Source organism: Panthera uncia, chromosome A2 (assembly GCF_023721935.1).
Source record: "Panthera uncia isolate 11264 chromosome A2, Puncia_PCG_1.0, whole genome shotgun sequence".
Lineage (NCBI taxonomy): Eukaryota > Metazoa > Chordata > Mammalia > Carnivora > Felidae > Panthera > Panthera uncia.
This window is the reverse complement of record NC_064816.1, coordinates 126,411,401-126,426,026: the sequence shown is the minus strand read 5'-3', so window position 1 is coordinate 126,426,026 and position 14,626 is coordinate 126,411,401. Positions and strand designations below refer to the sequence as shown.

General features: G+C 38.9%; 1 protein-coding gene across 1 annotated transcript in view; it reads left to right on the top strand.

Annotated features, from left to right (window-relative positions):
* Window positions 1-2,102: 2,102 nt before the first annotated feature.
* TMEM168 (transmembrane protein 168) overlaps window positions 2,103-14,626 on the top strand; it is a 32,454-nt gene continuing 19,930 nt past the window's right edge. The window contains exons 1-2 of the mRNA XM_049641709.1: window positions 2,103-2,347; window positions 7,058-8,314. Coding sequence (XP_049497666.1) covers window positions 7,187-8,314 — 1,128 coding nt within the window. The 5' untranslated portion in view covers window positions 2,103-2,347; window positions 7,058-7,186. The remainder of the gene's footprint in view (window positions 2,348-7,057; window positions 8,315-14,626) is intronic.

The following is a 14,626-nucleotide window of genomic DNA, read 5'->3' as shown; positions in this document are numbered from 1 at the left end:
GAGGTTTTTTTTTTACCTCAAGACGGAGCGGGGGTTCGTTGTCTTGCTACTTTGAAGAATGTAGAGGTGGACACAAAATGACCAGCAGGCAAAAGTTTACTGGAGTATAAGATCAGAAAGGAAGAATAGTATGGAAACGCTCTATGCAGTGAGGGGGACTTAGAAAGTAAATACCTGCGACTATAGGCAAGGGTTTTGGTCATCGCCGCCTTCCCTTCCCTCTCATTCCTTCTCAGGTCATACTCTTACAGGCTAGACAACTCTAGGTGCTGGGTTGTCCATACCTAATTGGCTTGTTTCCATTGTATGAGGTGTGGTCGATGGCCATACGCTTCCTTGTGGGTCACACATTTTATTGTCTAGATATTTTTAGTCAGGTCTTTTGTCAGGTTCCTGAAGGAAACCTGAGTGGGTGCAGGTGGTGTCTGTTACATTCTTAAGAGGGACCTTAACGTCTGAGGCGGTTTGTTGTAATCAGACCCTCCCAGTATTGTTCCAAAATACGTGTTTTTCCCCACCCGGGGACCTCAGGTACTAACCTTTCCTTCACTGCCTAGTGTATCATATCTTTCCCTATTAGAACACTTGTTCTCCAGAGAGCCAGAGTTACAGATTTGGGAGATGGCTAGCGATTGCATTTAGAGTTACACAGGAGTCTGGACACAATCTCACACTTTTCATGTGCATATGAGGAATCTGAGCCTGAGAGTGCTTCATCACTATAGATGTGCTGCCCACCTTGACCCCCAACATCTATTAAATAAAAATGAAGAAATTCACATTCTATTAGCAGATATAGGAACAGACGACACTAACAGAAAATAAGTGGGAGAGAACTAGTGATTGAAGTCCTACTGTGTACTATTACTTTACAAATAGTTATGTACCAACTATGTATCAGGCACTACTACATTGGGTGGGTTTAATGGTGAGTAAAACTGGACATGTCCCAGAGGAAATGAAAGCATGCTGGGGTGCAGACAACTGAGGGAGTGTTCTGTGATGTCAAGCCGGAGGTAAAAAAGAGCCAGACTACAGAATTTGTTGAAGGATTAGAGCCAGACTACAGAACTTGTTGAAGGATTCTGAGCTTTATCCTAAAGGATATAAAACATCTAAAGATTGTAAGGGATTTTTCTACATGTATCTTCTCATTTAATCCCTATGACAACCCTGTAAGGTGGATATTATTAGTATCCCATTAACACATGAGAAAACTGGGGTTCAGAGAGATTAACTGACCTAAGAGCTACAAGGAGTAGAAAATGATGGGAGGGAGAGAAGGCCGGCAGGAAGGGCTATTCTTAGGGAAGAGTAATTCATACTTTTTAAGGGCCTACCTTCTGCCAGAAAAAATATAGTTTCCCTGTACATTCACAACACCTTTGCAACGAAGGTTTAGTTACTATTTATTTAATCAGAGAAACTGAGGTTGCGCATAGAGAAGGGGAACCAGGATCCAAATCCCCAAACCGTCGGGTCCACAGCTGTTGTAAAGCGCTGCCTGTAACAGGCCTGGGCGTTTTACTGGCTTTTAGGAAGAGAGGTTGGTGAACATGTAAGGGACAGGAGGACGAATGGGGGGGGGGGGGGGGGGGGGGGGGGGGGGGGGGAGCTCAGCGTTGTCGGTGGCGTAAAGACCCAGGCGGTGATTTAAAAGGAGTCTTAATTAGGAGAGGAGGCGAGAAGGGCTTTGAAGGCGAGCCTAAGGAGCTTGCCTTTTGCCGGTCAGCAGACACAAAGCCATGCATTATGCCAAATACTAAAGAACAGCAAAGCCTCCTGCGGTATTTACAGCCCACGTGTGGCCGTCCCGCCCGTCCGGCCCCAGTTTCGGTCCAGCCCGAGGCGGCGGCCTAGAGGCTTCATAGGCACGGTTTACATGATCCTTTGTGGTCTTCCCACTCCCGGTTCGCGGCCGATTCCAAGTCCCAGAAGACGAAGGACGCTGGACTCGGCCAGCACCCTAGGTGGGGTGTGTGCGCCAGTGCAGGGCCGGACGCACCTGGGACGGCTGTGGCGCGGTGGGTTTGGGCGGGGAGGGGGGCCGGGCCTCAGGGAGGAAGCGCGCCGCCCGGTTTGACCCCGGCGGCGTTCCGTACCGTCGCGGATTCGGCGGCAGGAACATGGCGGCCGCGGCCCGGCCGGTAACGGAGAAAGTTTCCATCGAGACTGGCCTGTACTAGTGCGTGTGGCCTCAGGCCCTCGACCCCCCTCCTCCCGCTCCCGGCGTGCCACCTTCCCGCTCCGAGTCTCAGGCTCAGCCCCAAGGACCCTCCCTTTTCTGTGTTGGCCCCAGAGCCGACTCCGTGGGTTGAGAGAGCATTGGTGGCGGCGGCCGAGTCAGGTAGGGGGGTCCGGGTGAACAGCGGGGTGGCGAGACCTGAGCACAGACACCGCCCAGGGCTCTGCATAGTTCGAGCCCCAAGCTCCGCCCAGCCGGTCTCTTGGGGCCGGGATTGCCATTAACTGCCCCGGGAGTAGTTGACGGTGGGGGTCGGAGGATGGAAGGTGGGGTGTGCCTCTCCTTATCCTCCGTGATTAACCAGTCAGCTGGGTCCGCAGTTGTGGTTGCCTTCTCCCAAAGTAGAGAGGTGGTAGAGAACAGGCGGGCTCTTTCTGGAAGAATTGCTGTTGCTGCCCCAGTACTGAGAGATTTAATATTTAAGGTGCCATTCTTCTCGTATTTAATGGGCCCAAAGAGTTAACATGGTTCTTTTAGCTTTTGAAGCTTCCCCCTAGATGGGACAGAAATAGTTTCTGAGTCCAAAGCTGATGCAAATGTTAAAGTGTGGCTTTGACTCTAGTGAGCCATTCCCTAGAGGGAGGACATGGAAGAGAACTAACTGGTTTGGAGGAATTTGGATGAATTCAGCGAAGGATAGAGTAATTCCAAACATTTATGGAATCTCCCTTAGCTCTACTGCTTATGAGCCATGGGATATTGGACAACTTCTTTATTCTCTTTGTGTATTAGTAAGTGTCCAATAACTAGCATTGTTATTATAGTTATTTCTGTATTAGACTTTATTTCTTCAGGTATTTGTTGAATACCTACTTGATTCCAAATTTCTGCTAGACACGGGTACACAGTAATAAAGACAAACTTTCAGAGACCTTGTGATCTAATAGGGAATGCAGATACTAAATGATGATCAGTATTCTGCTATTATAGAGGAAGTGCAGGGATCATATGAATGGGTCAGGGGTGATCTCAGTAAGAAAATGATTTAAGTTACACCTGAACAGTAGGAGTGAGCCAGGTGTGAGGACTGGGTTGGGGATAGGAGGAGGGAAAGGAGTATACTTGAAGAGGGAATAGCAGTGGTGTAGTACAGAACTGAAAGGTCAGCGTGGCTGGAATACAAAGTTCAAGAGGAAGAGTGGTAAGAGATGAGGCAGGAAAGTTATTCACAGCCAATATGGCGAGTATTATAAGGCATTTTAAGGAATGTAGACTTTATTGGTTAAGATGATGGGAAGCCATTGGCAGGTTTTACATAACAGAGTGACCTAACAAATTTTTGGTTTTAAAAGGGATGCTTCTTGGAGCAGGCAAGAGTAGATACAGGGAGATATTTAAGCATGAGACAATGGTGGCCAAAATTGGGATTTTGACTTTGGGGATGGAAAGAAGTAGAAACATTTAAGATGTGTATAGGAAGAAGGATAAGACTTGGTGAGGATTAAATATTGGCGGTGAAGGAGAGGAGGGTTAGAGTAGTATGTGTGTTTTATAAAATAGGCTCTGGGAGTTATTAGTGAACTTCCTCTATGCAAATTGACTCTTCTCCATTTTTATCTGTCAAGTAATTTCTCATTGAACCAACTAATTGCAGACAAGTTGAAAAGATTGTGATGCTTTGTTGCTTTACTCTCTGATTCAGCCAGCTTGTCTTTTGAAGAAGGTCAGAATATGGAAAGACTGTGTAAACTAGCCATTTAAAAATATGCTGCCATGGTGATTTTGGCAGTGTGGTTGCGTAAATTCTACGATATGGATTTATGGGTACAATTTACGTTTACCTTTTTTTCTAGGTTTTACTCTAAGAGCAAACAGAGTTGGTGCTTTTATTTCTATCACATAGATTAATATATGTGTGTAATTAGGGAGAGAGAATAATTGAAACATGGAAATAGATGAGATTGCTCATAGAAAGTATATAGTGAGAGAAAAGCCTAAACTTGGGATTGAATAGCCAAAGGATGGATTGAGAATGAAGAGTCTGCAAGAAGACCTAGAAGGAAAGATCAATGGGTTAGGAAGAAAATCTGGAGTTTAGTATTTGAAAGCTAAAGGGCGGACAGGTTTCAGAAATTGAGAGGAGTCAGCAATGTCAAAGGTTGTTTGAAAAAAGTGCAGGATAATAAGTGAAAAGTACGCATTGATTTTAGGAGCTTACCGCTCATTTTAGAATTTGGCAGAGCAATTTGTTGTATAGTGGGAACCATTGTTTAGTGGTGGGAGAAGTGCAGCAATCAAATAACATCTGTCAAGAGGACAGAAGACTAAACTTGGAAGAGAAGATGGGGATGAGTGAGGATTGTTTCTATTGTTTCTGGGTTTTGGTATTTTTTTTTAAGTAGTTTATTTTTGGGAGGGGGGGAGGGGCAGCGACAGAGGGAGAGAGAATCCCAAGCAGGCTCTGCACTGTCAGCATGGAGTCCCACGAGGTGCTCTATCCCATGAACCTGAGATCATGACCTGAGCTGAACTTAAGAGTCGGGTGCTTAACTGGCTAAGCCACCCAGGCGCCCCGGTATTATTATTATTACTTTTTAATGTTCTATTTATTTTTGAGAGAGAGAGAGAGAGACAGAGTACAGGCGAGGGAGGGGCAGAGAGAGAAGGAGACACAGAATCCGAAGCAGGCTCCAGGCTCTGAGCTGTCAGCACATAGCCGACGAGGGGCTCGAACCAACAAACCATGAGATCATGACCGAGCTGAAATCAAGAGTCAGACGCTGGACTAACTGAGCCAACCAGGCCCCCCACCCCAGTGTTATTTTTAAAAAGAGCTTTGCAGAGCCCCGGGGTAGCTCAGTGGGTTAAGCATCCGATTCTTGATTTCTGCTCAGGTCATGATCTCACAATTCATGGGTTCGACCCCTTCATCCGGCTCAGCGCTGACAGGGCTGAGTCTGCTTGGAATTCTCTCTCTGCCCCTCCCCTGTGCGCATATACTCTCACTGTCTCTCAAATAAACTCAGACATTTGCAAAGCTCTTTTAAGTGCTAATGGATAAGAGTGGGAGTTTGGAGAGAGAGGAGACAAGTTCTGGAAGAGGTAGAGGGAAAAACATATCTAATATGGCTGAAAGATTTACCCTTATATAGGGAAGGGACATCCTTCTTTTCTTGTATCAGGAGATGTAGGTTAGACATGGGTTTGTAGGGTTGGAAACCCAAGTAAGCTCTCTTCAGACACCTCTGTCGGAGGCAGTCATATAGTGAGAATGCAGTGAGAAATGGGTGTCAGAGATTTGACTAGAAGAAGAGAGGATGATAGTCACAGAGAATGGAAGAGTGATTTGAGTGGCATCCATTTAGCCTGGTGTGTAATTTTTTGTTTTTTTTCTCCAGCAGTGTTCAGTTGTCTAAGCCCAGACTGTACCATCAACTGAGGATACATATGCCAACATAGTCACTGAATGATTATATAACATACAGGAGTGATGTTAAAAAAATACAATGTATTCTAGATTTTTTTCAGTGTCTTAAGCTTAGGGGAAAAAAGGTAAAACCAAAATAAGGTTTTGTCCTTCCAAACAGAGGAAGACATTTTCTTTAGTGTGTATGGTATCATAAGTAAGAAATGATTGGATGAAAATGTAATTGAGGAAAATCAGAATACTTAAATAGGATTATCTGTAAAAAATATACTTGATGAAGTAGAATTAGTAAGAAGTGGAATTAGTAATAGTACTTGGAACATCCCAGAGACTGTAAGATTGTCACTCATTGACATTCTTCTCCAGCCAAATGGATAATTAACATTAATTCCAGGTTATCTTATGTTTCTGTCAGGTCTTTTAGTGTCCTATTAAGAAAGTATAAATAAGCTGATCACAAACAAGTCATTTTTTAAAATTTTTATCCAGTTGGGTTCTCCATGGATATTTAATGTGACCGTGAACTGTTGAATGGATCAGTTCTTTTGAAACAGTGTAGTAGAAAATTTGAACAGTTATCTGGCAGATAGTTAAAGCATTTTTGACCACTGTCATGCTTTAAGTGCAACTTTTGGGGGGCACTCAAAGATTGAAATAATTATCTGGGTCCTTTAACAAATAATTGTTAACTTTTTAAAAGTAAAATTATAAGATTTTTAATTTACAATAAATATTGGTTAGCATTTCAAGTTGACAATTTTAACTAGAAAGTTCAGGAATTGGTTTGCTACAGAGATAGTATCTAGATTTAGAAAGGAGGTTTGATAATCCAAGTAATTTAGTAGAGACAAAACTACAGGGAAAATTACAGATTAACTTTAGGGACTAATTTTAATACTTTACTTCTAATAAGTATATTCGTTAAACAATGTAAAGACTGAGATTTTATAGCATGTTAGAGCTGCCTTGTAAAAAGATGTAGAGGATTTTAGGCAGATAGTAATGGTTGCTATTATTGGGTATTAGTGCCTTTCAAATTAAAGATGAGGATGAAGTCCATCATTCTTTTTAGCTGCTGAGTAGCCTGTGATTGTGCCAAATCCATCTGCTACAACCTAAGCCAGGTTGAATATCTCATATTTGCCTGTAGTTGAAAAATCAAATATTGAAGCAAGAATGGCTTAGTCTCTGGAAAAACAGTTTCATTGGTGGTGATTTAGTCATACAGTCTTAGCATATGTTAAGTAGAAAGCACTGCCATTTTGGTTTGAATAAAGTGAATTTTTAAACCAGAGACAGTTACCATTAAGATACATGCAAGTCAAATTTAAAACTGGGTTTCAGAAGAAACTGTATATTTCATTTATTATTTTTTACAAAGAAGATAGGTGGAAAGGGTGAATTATATAAAATTAACACTGACATATATTTTTTTTTCGTTTTAGATCACTATAAACAAAAATTCCACCAGAGGAAATGCGGAAATAGGAGTTACGGATACATTGGATTTGCTGGATGAAATACAAGCAGATAATTTTTGAAACGTGGGGAGAAAGCCCAAATTGCCAGATTACATGTGTAAATCACTGCGTTACTGCTTTAGTCATTGTCTCTATTTAGCAATGACAAGACTGGAAGAAGTAAACAGAGAAGTGAATATGCATTCTTCAGTGCGTTATCTTGGCTATTTAGCCAGAATCAACTTACTGGTTGCTATATGCCTAGGTCTTTATGTAAGATGGGAAAAAACAGCAAATTCCTTAATTTTGGTAATTTTTATTCTTGGTCTTTTTGTTCTTGGAATTGCCAGCATACTCTATTATTATTTTTCAATGGAAGCGGCAAGTTTAAGTCTCTCGAATCTTTGGTTTGGATTCTTGCTTGGCCTCCTATGTTTTCTTGACAATTCATCCTTTAAAAATGATGTGAAAGAAGAATCAACCAAATATTTGCTTCTAACTTCCATAGTATTAAGGATATTATGCGCTTTGGTGGAGAGAATTTCTGGGTATGTCCGTCATCGACCCACTTTACTAACCACAGTTGAATTTCTGGAACTTGTTGGATTTGCTATTGCCAGCACAACTATGTTGGTGGAGAAGTCTCTGAGTGTCATTTTACTTGTCGTAGCTTTGGCCATGCTGATTATTGACCTGAGAATGAAGTCTTTCTTAGCTATTCCAAACTTAGTTATTTTTGCAGTCTTGTTATTTTTCTCCTCATTGGAAACTCCCCAAAATCCAATTGCTTTTGCATGTTTTTTTATCTGCCTGATAACCGACCCTTTCCTTGACATCTATTTTAGCGGACTTTCAGTGACTGAAAGGTGGAAACCCTTTTTGTACCGTGGAAGAATATGCAGAAGACTTTCAGTTGTTTTCATTGGAATGATTGAGCTTACCTTTTTTATTCTTTCAGCATTTAAACTTAGAGACACTCACCTCTGGTATTTTGTAATACCAGGCTTTTCCATTTTTGGAATTTTCTGGATGATTTGCCATATTATTTTTCTCTTAACTCTTTGGGGATTCCATACCAAGTTAAATGACTGCCATAAAGTGTATTTTACCCACAGGGTGGATAACAATAGCCTTGATAGAATCATGGCATCCAAAGGGATGCGTCACTTTTGCTTAATTTCAGAACAGTTAGTTTTTTTTAGTCTCCTTGCAACAGCAATTTTAGGAGCAGTTTCCTGGCAGGTAAGTGTATATATAGTTTGGTTTATTATGTCAGTACCTATGATGTGTGGTTAAATCCTTCAAGAGCTAAATTATTAGAATTCAAAAGTCATGTCCTTTTCAAAAGGAGACTCTTTTTCCTGGTGCTTATTTTTGTTCATGGAATTGAAGTACTGAATGAATAGACAGTATAATTTAGTTTGTTCTTTAGCAGAGAGGTACCAAGATGTTAGGAATACTCAGCAAGTGACACGCCTCCTACCTTCTAATTGTTTTTAAACACTGATAAAGATCTTTAGAATATTAACATTTGAAGGGTGCTTAGAGATTGCACTTTAATCCTTTCATTTCACGCCTGAAGAAACTGAAAGCCATTGAAGACATATCCAGAGTCACTGGTACTAGCCTTAACCATGTTAACTAGCTCCTGGTCCTTTTACTACAACACATTTTTTTTTTTTTTATATGTATAAAGCCATTTCCTATTTAAGTAAAAGGTGATTAGCTATATAACATTCCTAAGAAAGAAAAAATGGGTTTCTTTTTTGCTGCCTATGATGTTAAAAAAAAATAAAAAGGTCTTTTGTAGACAAGGATACTCAAATTGCATGGTTGGAGTTTATAATATTAACAAGCCTAGTCTTCCGTTCTTTGAACATTTATTGACTGCAGTGTATGTCAGATACTCTACAGGTTGCTGAAGATCTCAAGGTCTCTGTCTGAAAGAAGTCACAATGTCTAATGGGAGAAGGAAGAGGCAGGCATATAAATGATTATTACAGTGAGAAATGCTGTAGTTTGAGTACATCAGATTAGGATGTAGGATAAAAAGGAAGGTCACCTGTACTTGGTGCAATTTTCTTCTTCGCTGCAGTTGCTACAGAGTGATTTTTGGATGTGAGTGTTTAAAGGGGGATGTAGAGACTTGCCTGGGCATGGTACCTTTTTGTCAAGTGTGGGCTAGGGCAGGGAGCCAGTGTGGAAGTCAACTAAATGATAAAAACATTGTGGGTGTTGCCTGAGACCATCTTCCTCATTTGCCAGTGCAGGGGACTATTAGAACCATGATCGTGATGATGATGATGGAGGATAATGTCAGAAATTCCTAAAGAGTTCTACTTCCTTTCCCTACCCTCTATCAGGTTAGCTCCTTTTCCACCCTTCCAGCGCTAACTACTTTGTTTTTGTTTTTGTTTTTGTTTTTGTTTTGAAGTCAGGCTCATTCATGCTTGACACCTTTCCAGATCATCAAATCCTGCTAACCAATTATTTTGTAAGTCACTGTACCTTTCTTGTTTTCTTATACCAGTGGTCTTCTTATATCAGTAGTATGTGTACCACTGGAGGTACGCAAAAGCTTTCCAAAGACTATGTCAGCAAAAATGATTTTGAGAGAATCAATTTCCATATTCTCTCCTTCCATTCTACTCTTTTTTAAAGTTGAATTACTTGAGACTGCTTCTCAATTTAGGCGTGGAGTGGTATCTCTTTGTGGCTTTAATTTGCATGTCTCTAATGACTAATATGTTGAGCATCATTTAATGTATTAGTCATTCACTTGTCTTTGTTGTTGAAGTATCTATTCAAATCTTTTGCCCATTGTAAATTGAGTTATTTCTCTTATGATTGAGTTTTAAGGGTTCTTTTTATATTCTGCATACAAGTCCTTTTTTAAGAAATCTATGATTTGTAAATGTTTTCTCCCAGTGTGTGACTTATCTTTTTTTCTTAATGACACATTTTGAAGAGTACAACTTTTAAATTTTATGAAGAACAATTTACCAGCTTTCTCTTTATGGACTGTGCTTTTAGTACTCTATCTAAGAAGTCTTTGGTCAACCCTAGGTCACAAAGATTTTCTTCTATAAATTAGTTTTCTTTAATGATTGTATTGTTTTAGCTTTGATATTTAGGTGCATGATCCATTTGGCAGTAATTTTTGTCTATGGTATGACGTAAGGATCTAATTTTTTTTAATAGGGCTTTCTAATTATTCTAGGAAAAGACTATCCTTTCCTCTGTTGAATTGCCTTGGTGCCTTTGACCAAAATCAATGAAATATAAATGTAAGGCTTTATTTTTGAGCTCTCTTTTTTGTTCCATTGATCTATGTGTGTGACCTTCTACTAGTACTAGGCTGTCTCACAAGGTATTTTCTAATTTCCCTTAAAATTTACTCTTTGACCTTTGGGTTATTTAAAAATTGGTTGTCTGATATTGCGATATCTGAGGGATTTCCCACGTTTCTTGGTTATTAATTTCTAATTTAATTACACGTGATGGGAGAACATAGTTTGTATGATTTTAGTCTTTTATTAAGACTTGTTTTGTGACCTGGGATGTATTTGATTCTGGAGAAAACACCATGTTCACTTGAAAAGAATGAGTATTCTGCTGTTATTGGGTAGAGGGTTCTATAAATACCAGCTAGGTTAAGTTGGTTGTTATTCTTCTCTATCTACATCTTTGTTGATTTTTTGTCTGATTCCATCAGTATTGAGAGAGGGATATTGAAAATCCTCAGTATAATTGCCAAACTGTGGGTTTATCCTTTCAATTCTGTCATTTCTTTATGTATTTTGGGATTCTGTTCTAAGGTATCTATATTCATCTTTAATTACTATATCTTTCTAGACCTTTTTATCATTATAATAAACAGCCTAGTTGAATAGTTACAATACAGACCTCATAGCTCATAAAACCTAAAATTTTAACTCTCTGGCTCTTTACAGAAAGTTTGCCAACTCCTGTTGTAGGCCAGTGCTTCTCAGCCTTTAACATGCATTGAAATCATGTGGGGATGTTGTTAAAATTCTGAAGATTGAAATTGATTTTGGGAAAGAGCTTGAAAAAATTAAAGGTGATGCAGAAACTCCTGATCAAAAGTATACCCATTGAGTAACAAGGTATTAATTTAGCTATTTAAGAGCAACATGCATCTACCTGAGTTTTGTCTGCATTCCCCAATTAGTTACTATTTGGTCACTGCTGCCTATGATGTAGGCATTGTGTCTTTGATGCAATTAAATTTTTTAAACTTAATTTAGTATTTTGTGTATAGATTTCCCAAACCGTGCTCTGTCCAGTGTTCTGTGAGATGTTAATGAGTATACTCAGAGAAAAAGTGTTAGAAGAAAGAGAAACATTTCCACACTTACTTGACTGTGAAAATCTTGCCTCTACCCTTCATTAAGAGGTACCCCCAACCATACCTATAAACCTCTGTGTGAAACAATTTAGGAAACACTCCACTGGATTTATAGAAGTTCTAACCCTTTTGATTGATGAAAGCATCAGAAAATTATATAGTGAAAGGCAAAAAATTTGAGTTTTATAAGGCCAGGACCGCTTTTGGCATAACATCATTGTTAATCCAAGTAAATTTTAAGTCCTATATCAAATTCTTTAGATTTTAATTATTTTTTAAAAATTGACCTATGTTTAACATTCCTAAATGATATTGATACTGATAGCTTTGTAACAATATAATACAAACCCATTTTTTCATATCCTTTAGTGAATTTCCACTGAAAAAATAGTTCCATTGATTGGGTGGGGGCAGACCCAGTGTAGGAGGAAAAAAAAAAAAAAAAGAAGAAACCTTTTGAGAAGATTGGTCAGCCAAAGATGGGATCAGTGAAAGTAGAGGTAGCTTGAAATCTAGTGTAGCTAGGAGCAAAAGATAAGCACCTGGACTAAGATGATAGTCTTCCCTTTAGCACAGCAATTTTCGCCTAAGATCTTGTTGAGAAGTAAAATTTAAAGAGATCTTGAAATAAGTTGATGAGATGTAGAGTTGAATAGTGTTCTGATGTGGTGGATAGTCTAAAAATGTTAAAAAGATATTGAGAGAATAAAGGGAGCAGATGGAAATGTAGGATGATGGGGTTTATTGAGTTAATGACCTAGGAGCATTTGGAATTTATAAAACAGTTTCTAGTAGGTTAATTTTTTAAAGCATATTTTTTAGGAGTCAAATCTGTGGTTATTTTACTACTAGAGGAGTAAAACCAAACAAAAACATGAGATTTAGCTTCCTAGTGGAGTACAATTGTAGCTTGGACCCTAATTTCCAAAAATGGGCTTGGCCACTTTTTCTTATTTTAAGCTTTTTTGCATGTTAGTTTTGGGTTCTGTTACTTTTACTTAACTATAATATAAAAATTTTTCTGTTAAGGAAAAATTTGCATAGAGTATTATTCATCATTTTCAGTGTATAATTCTGCAGTTTTGACCAATACATATAGTTGTGTGACCACCACTACCACAGTCAAAATATAGAGGAGTTCAGTTACCCCCCAAAATTCCCTTCTGCCCCTTTGTAGTCTGTCCCTTTCTCAACCCCCAGGAGTTGACAACCACTGATCTGTTTGCTCTCCTTAGACGCTTTCCTTTCACAGAATGTCATATAATGAAATCATACAGTATATAGCTGTTTGAATTTAGCTCCTTTCACTTGGCATAATTCATATAGATTCATCTATGTTGTTTATATTTATTCCTTTGTATTGTATTATATTTATTCCTTTGTATTGCAGCAGTATTCCATTATATGGGTATCTCACAGTTTATTCATTACTCACTTGACTGATGTTGAAATTAGTTTTTGGTTAATATAAAAGTTGCTGTAAACATTCATAGGGTTTTTTGTTAAACTAAATTTTTATTTTACTTGGTGTGGGATTGCTGGGTCATGTCATAAATATGAATAATGGGGCTGCCACGGTGGCTTGGTCGGTTGAGCATCTGACTCTTGATTTTGGTCGGCTCAGATCATGATTTCACAGTTCATGATTTTGAGCCCCGCATCGGGCTCTCTGCTGTCAGTGCGGAGCCAGCCTCAGATCCTATGTCCCCCCTCTCTCTGCCCCTCCCCTGCTCACGCACACATGCGTGCAGGCTCTCAAAAATAAATATTTAAAAAAATAAAATAAACATGGATTATGTTTAATAAATTATCAAAATGTTTTCACAGCAGCTGTACCATTTTGCATTCTCACCCACAGTATATAGGAGTTCCAGTTGCTCCACATAATAACCGGTGCTTGGTATTGTCTGTCCGTTTTTTTTTAACCATTCTAATAGGTGTGTGGTGGTAATTCATTGTGGTTTTATTTTCAGTTACCCCCGTAACTGTTGATGTTAAGTATCTTTTCTTGTGCTTGCTTACTATACTATGTCTTCTTTGGTGAAGTACCTGTTAACATGTCTTGGTAGCTTTTAAAATTGTGGATTGCTTGTTTTAATAGTAAGTTCTGAGAATTCTTTATCTATTCTAGATAGAAGTCCATTATCATATATATGACTTGCAAATATTTCTCCCAGTGTGCGGCTTATCTTTTCTCTTAACATGTTTTTTGAAGAGCAGAAGTTCTAAATTTTGCCACAGTCCATTTTATCAGTTTTTTTCTTTTAAGAATCTTTTGATGTCATGTCTAAGAAATCTTTGACCTCACTTGAATAGAATCTTAGCTAATCCTACATGGGTAGCTTGGTTTTTTGTTTTTCCTTAGTTTTACTGAGTTTAATAACATTGTCAGAATGAGTCAGTAGTATCATTCTAAGTCATTTACATTAAAAATCTGGAATTTTACCATTAACTTCTGTTGTGTTCTATTCATAATCTCATTCTAACTTTAAAATGGAACATTACAGCTGATGTTTCCTGCAATTTGTATTATGTTCATTGAATGTGCTATTTACTTTCCTCTTTTATCCTTTTTTTTAAAAAAATAAGTCAATAAGACAGACTTACATAGTACCACAACATTTGGTGCTAGTATTATTGCTCAGCTATAGGCTTTTCAGAAATTGTGATAATTGATAATTCACATAAGGATAAAAGGGGAAGAAAGCATCCAGATACCCAAGGAAGTATACCCCATGGCTCACTCTTATGTTTAGAGATTCTCTCTCATTATCATTCACATGAGATTTTATGTGCCTTTCCTTGCCAACCATTGTCATTTGCAGATTCCATGGGAGTTTGAAGCAACTTTTTGTAGAAGCCTTTTGGCTCAAATCAGAAAAACCATAATCATAGTTGATTTCTCTATAGGAGAAACAATGGCAATCACTGGGTGTGACAGATGGAACAAGATCAGCCCCGCATTTAAGGAAGGGATGAAATCCACAGATGTAGGTAGCAGTTTCATTTCTAGCAAGATGGCAGGATCAGCCATATTACTTCACTTGGCTTGGGGAGCAGGGAGTTTTCAAATCTTCTGCCAAAACTAGAAGTGCACATGTTTCATAATTTTTTGTTTTGTTTCATTTCTCTTCCTAAAGTTTTGAGCTATTTTCGTCTAGATGGCAAAGGGTGGGGGGGGGGCA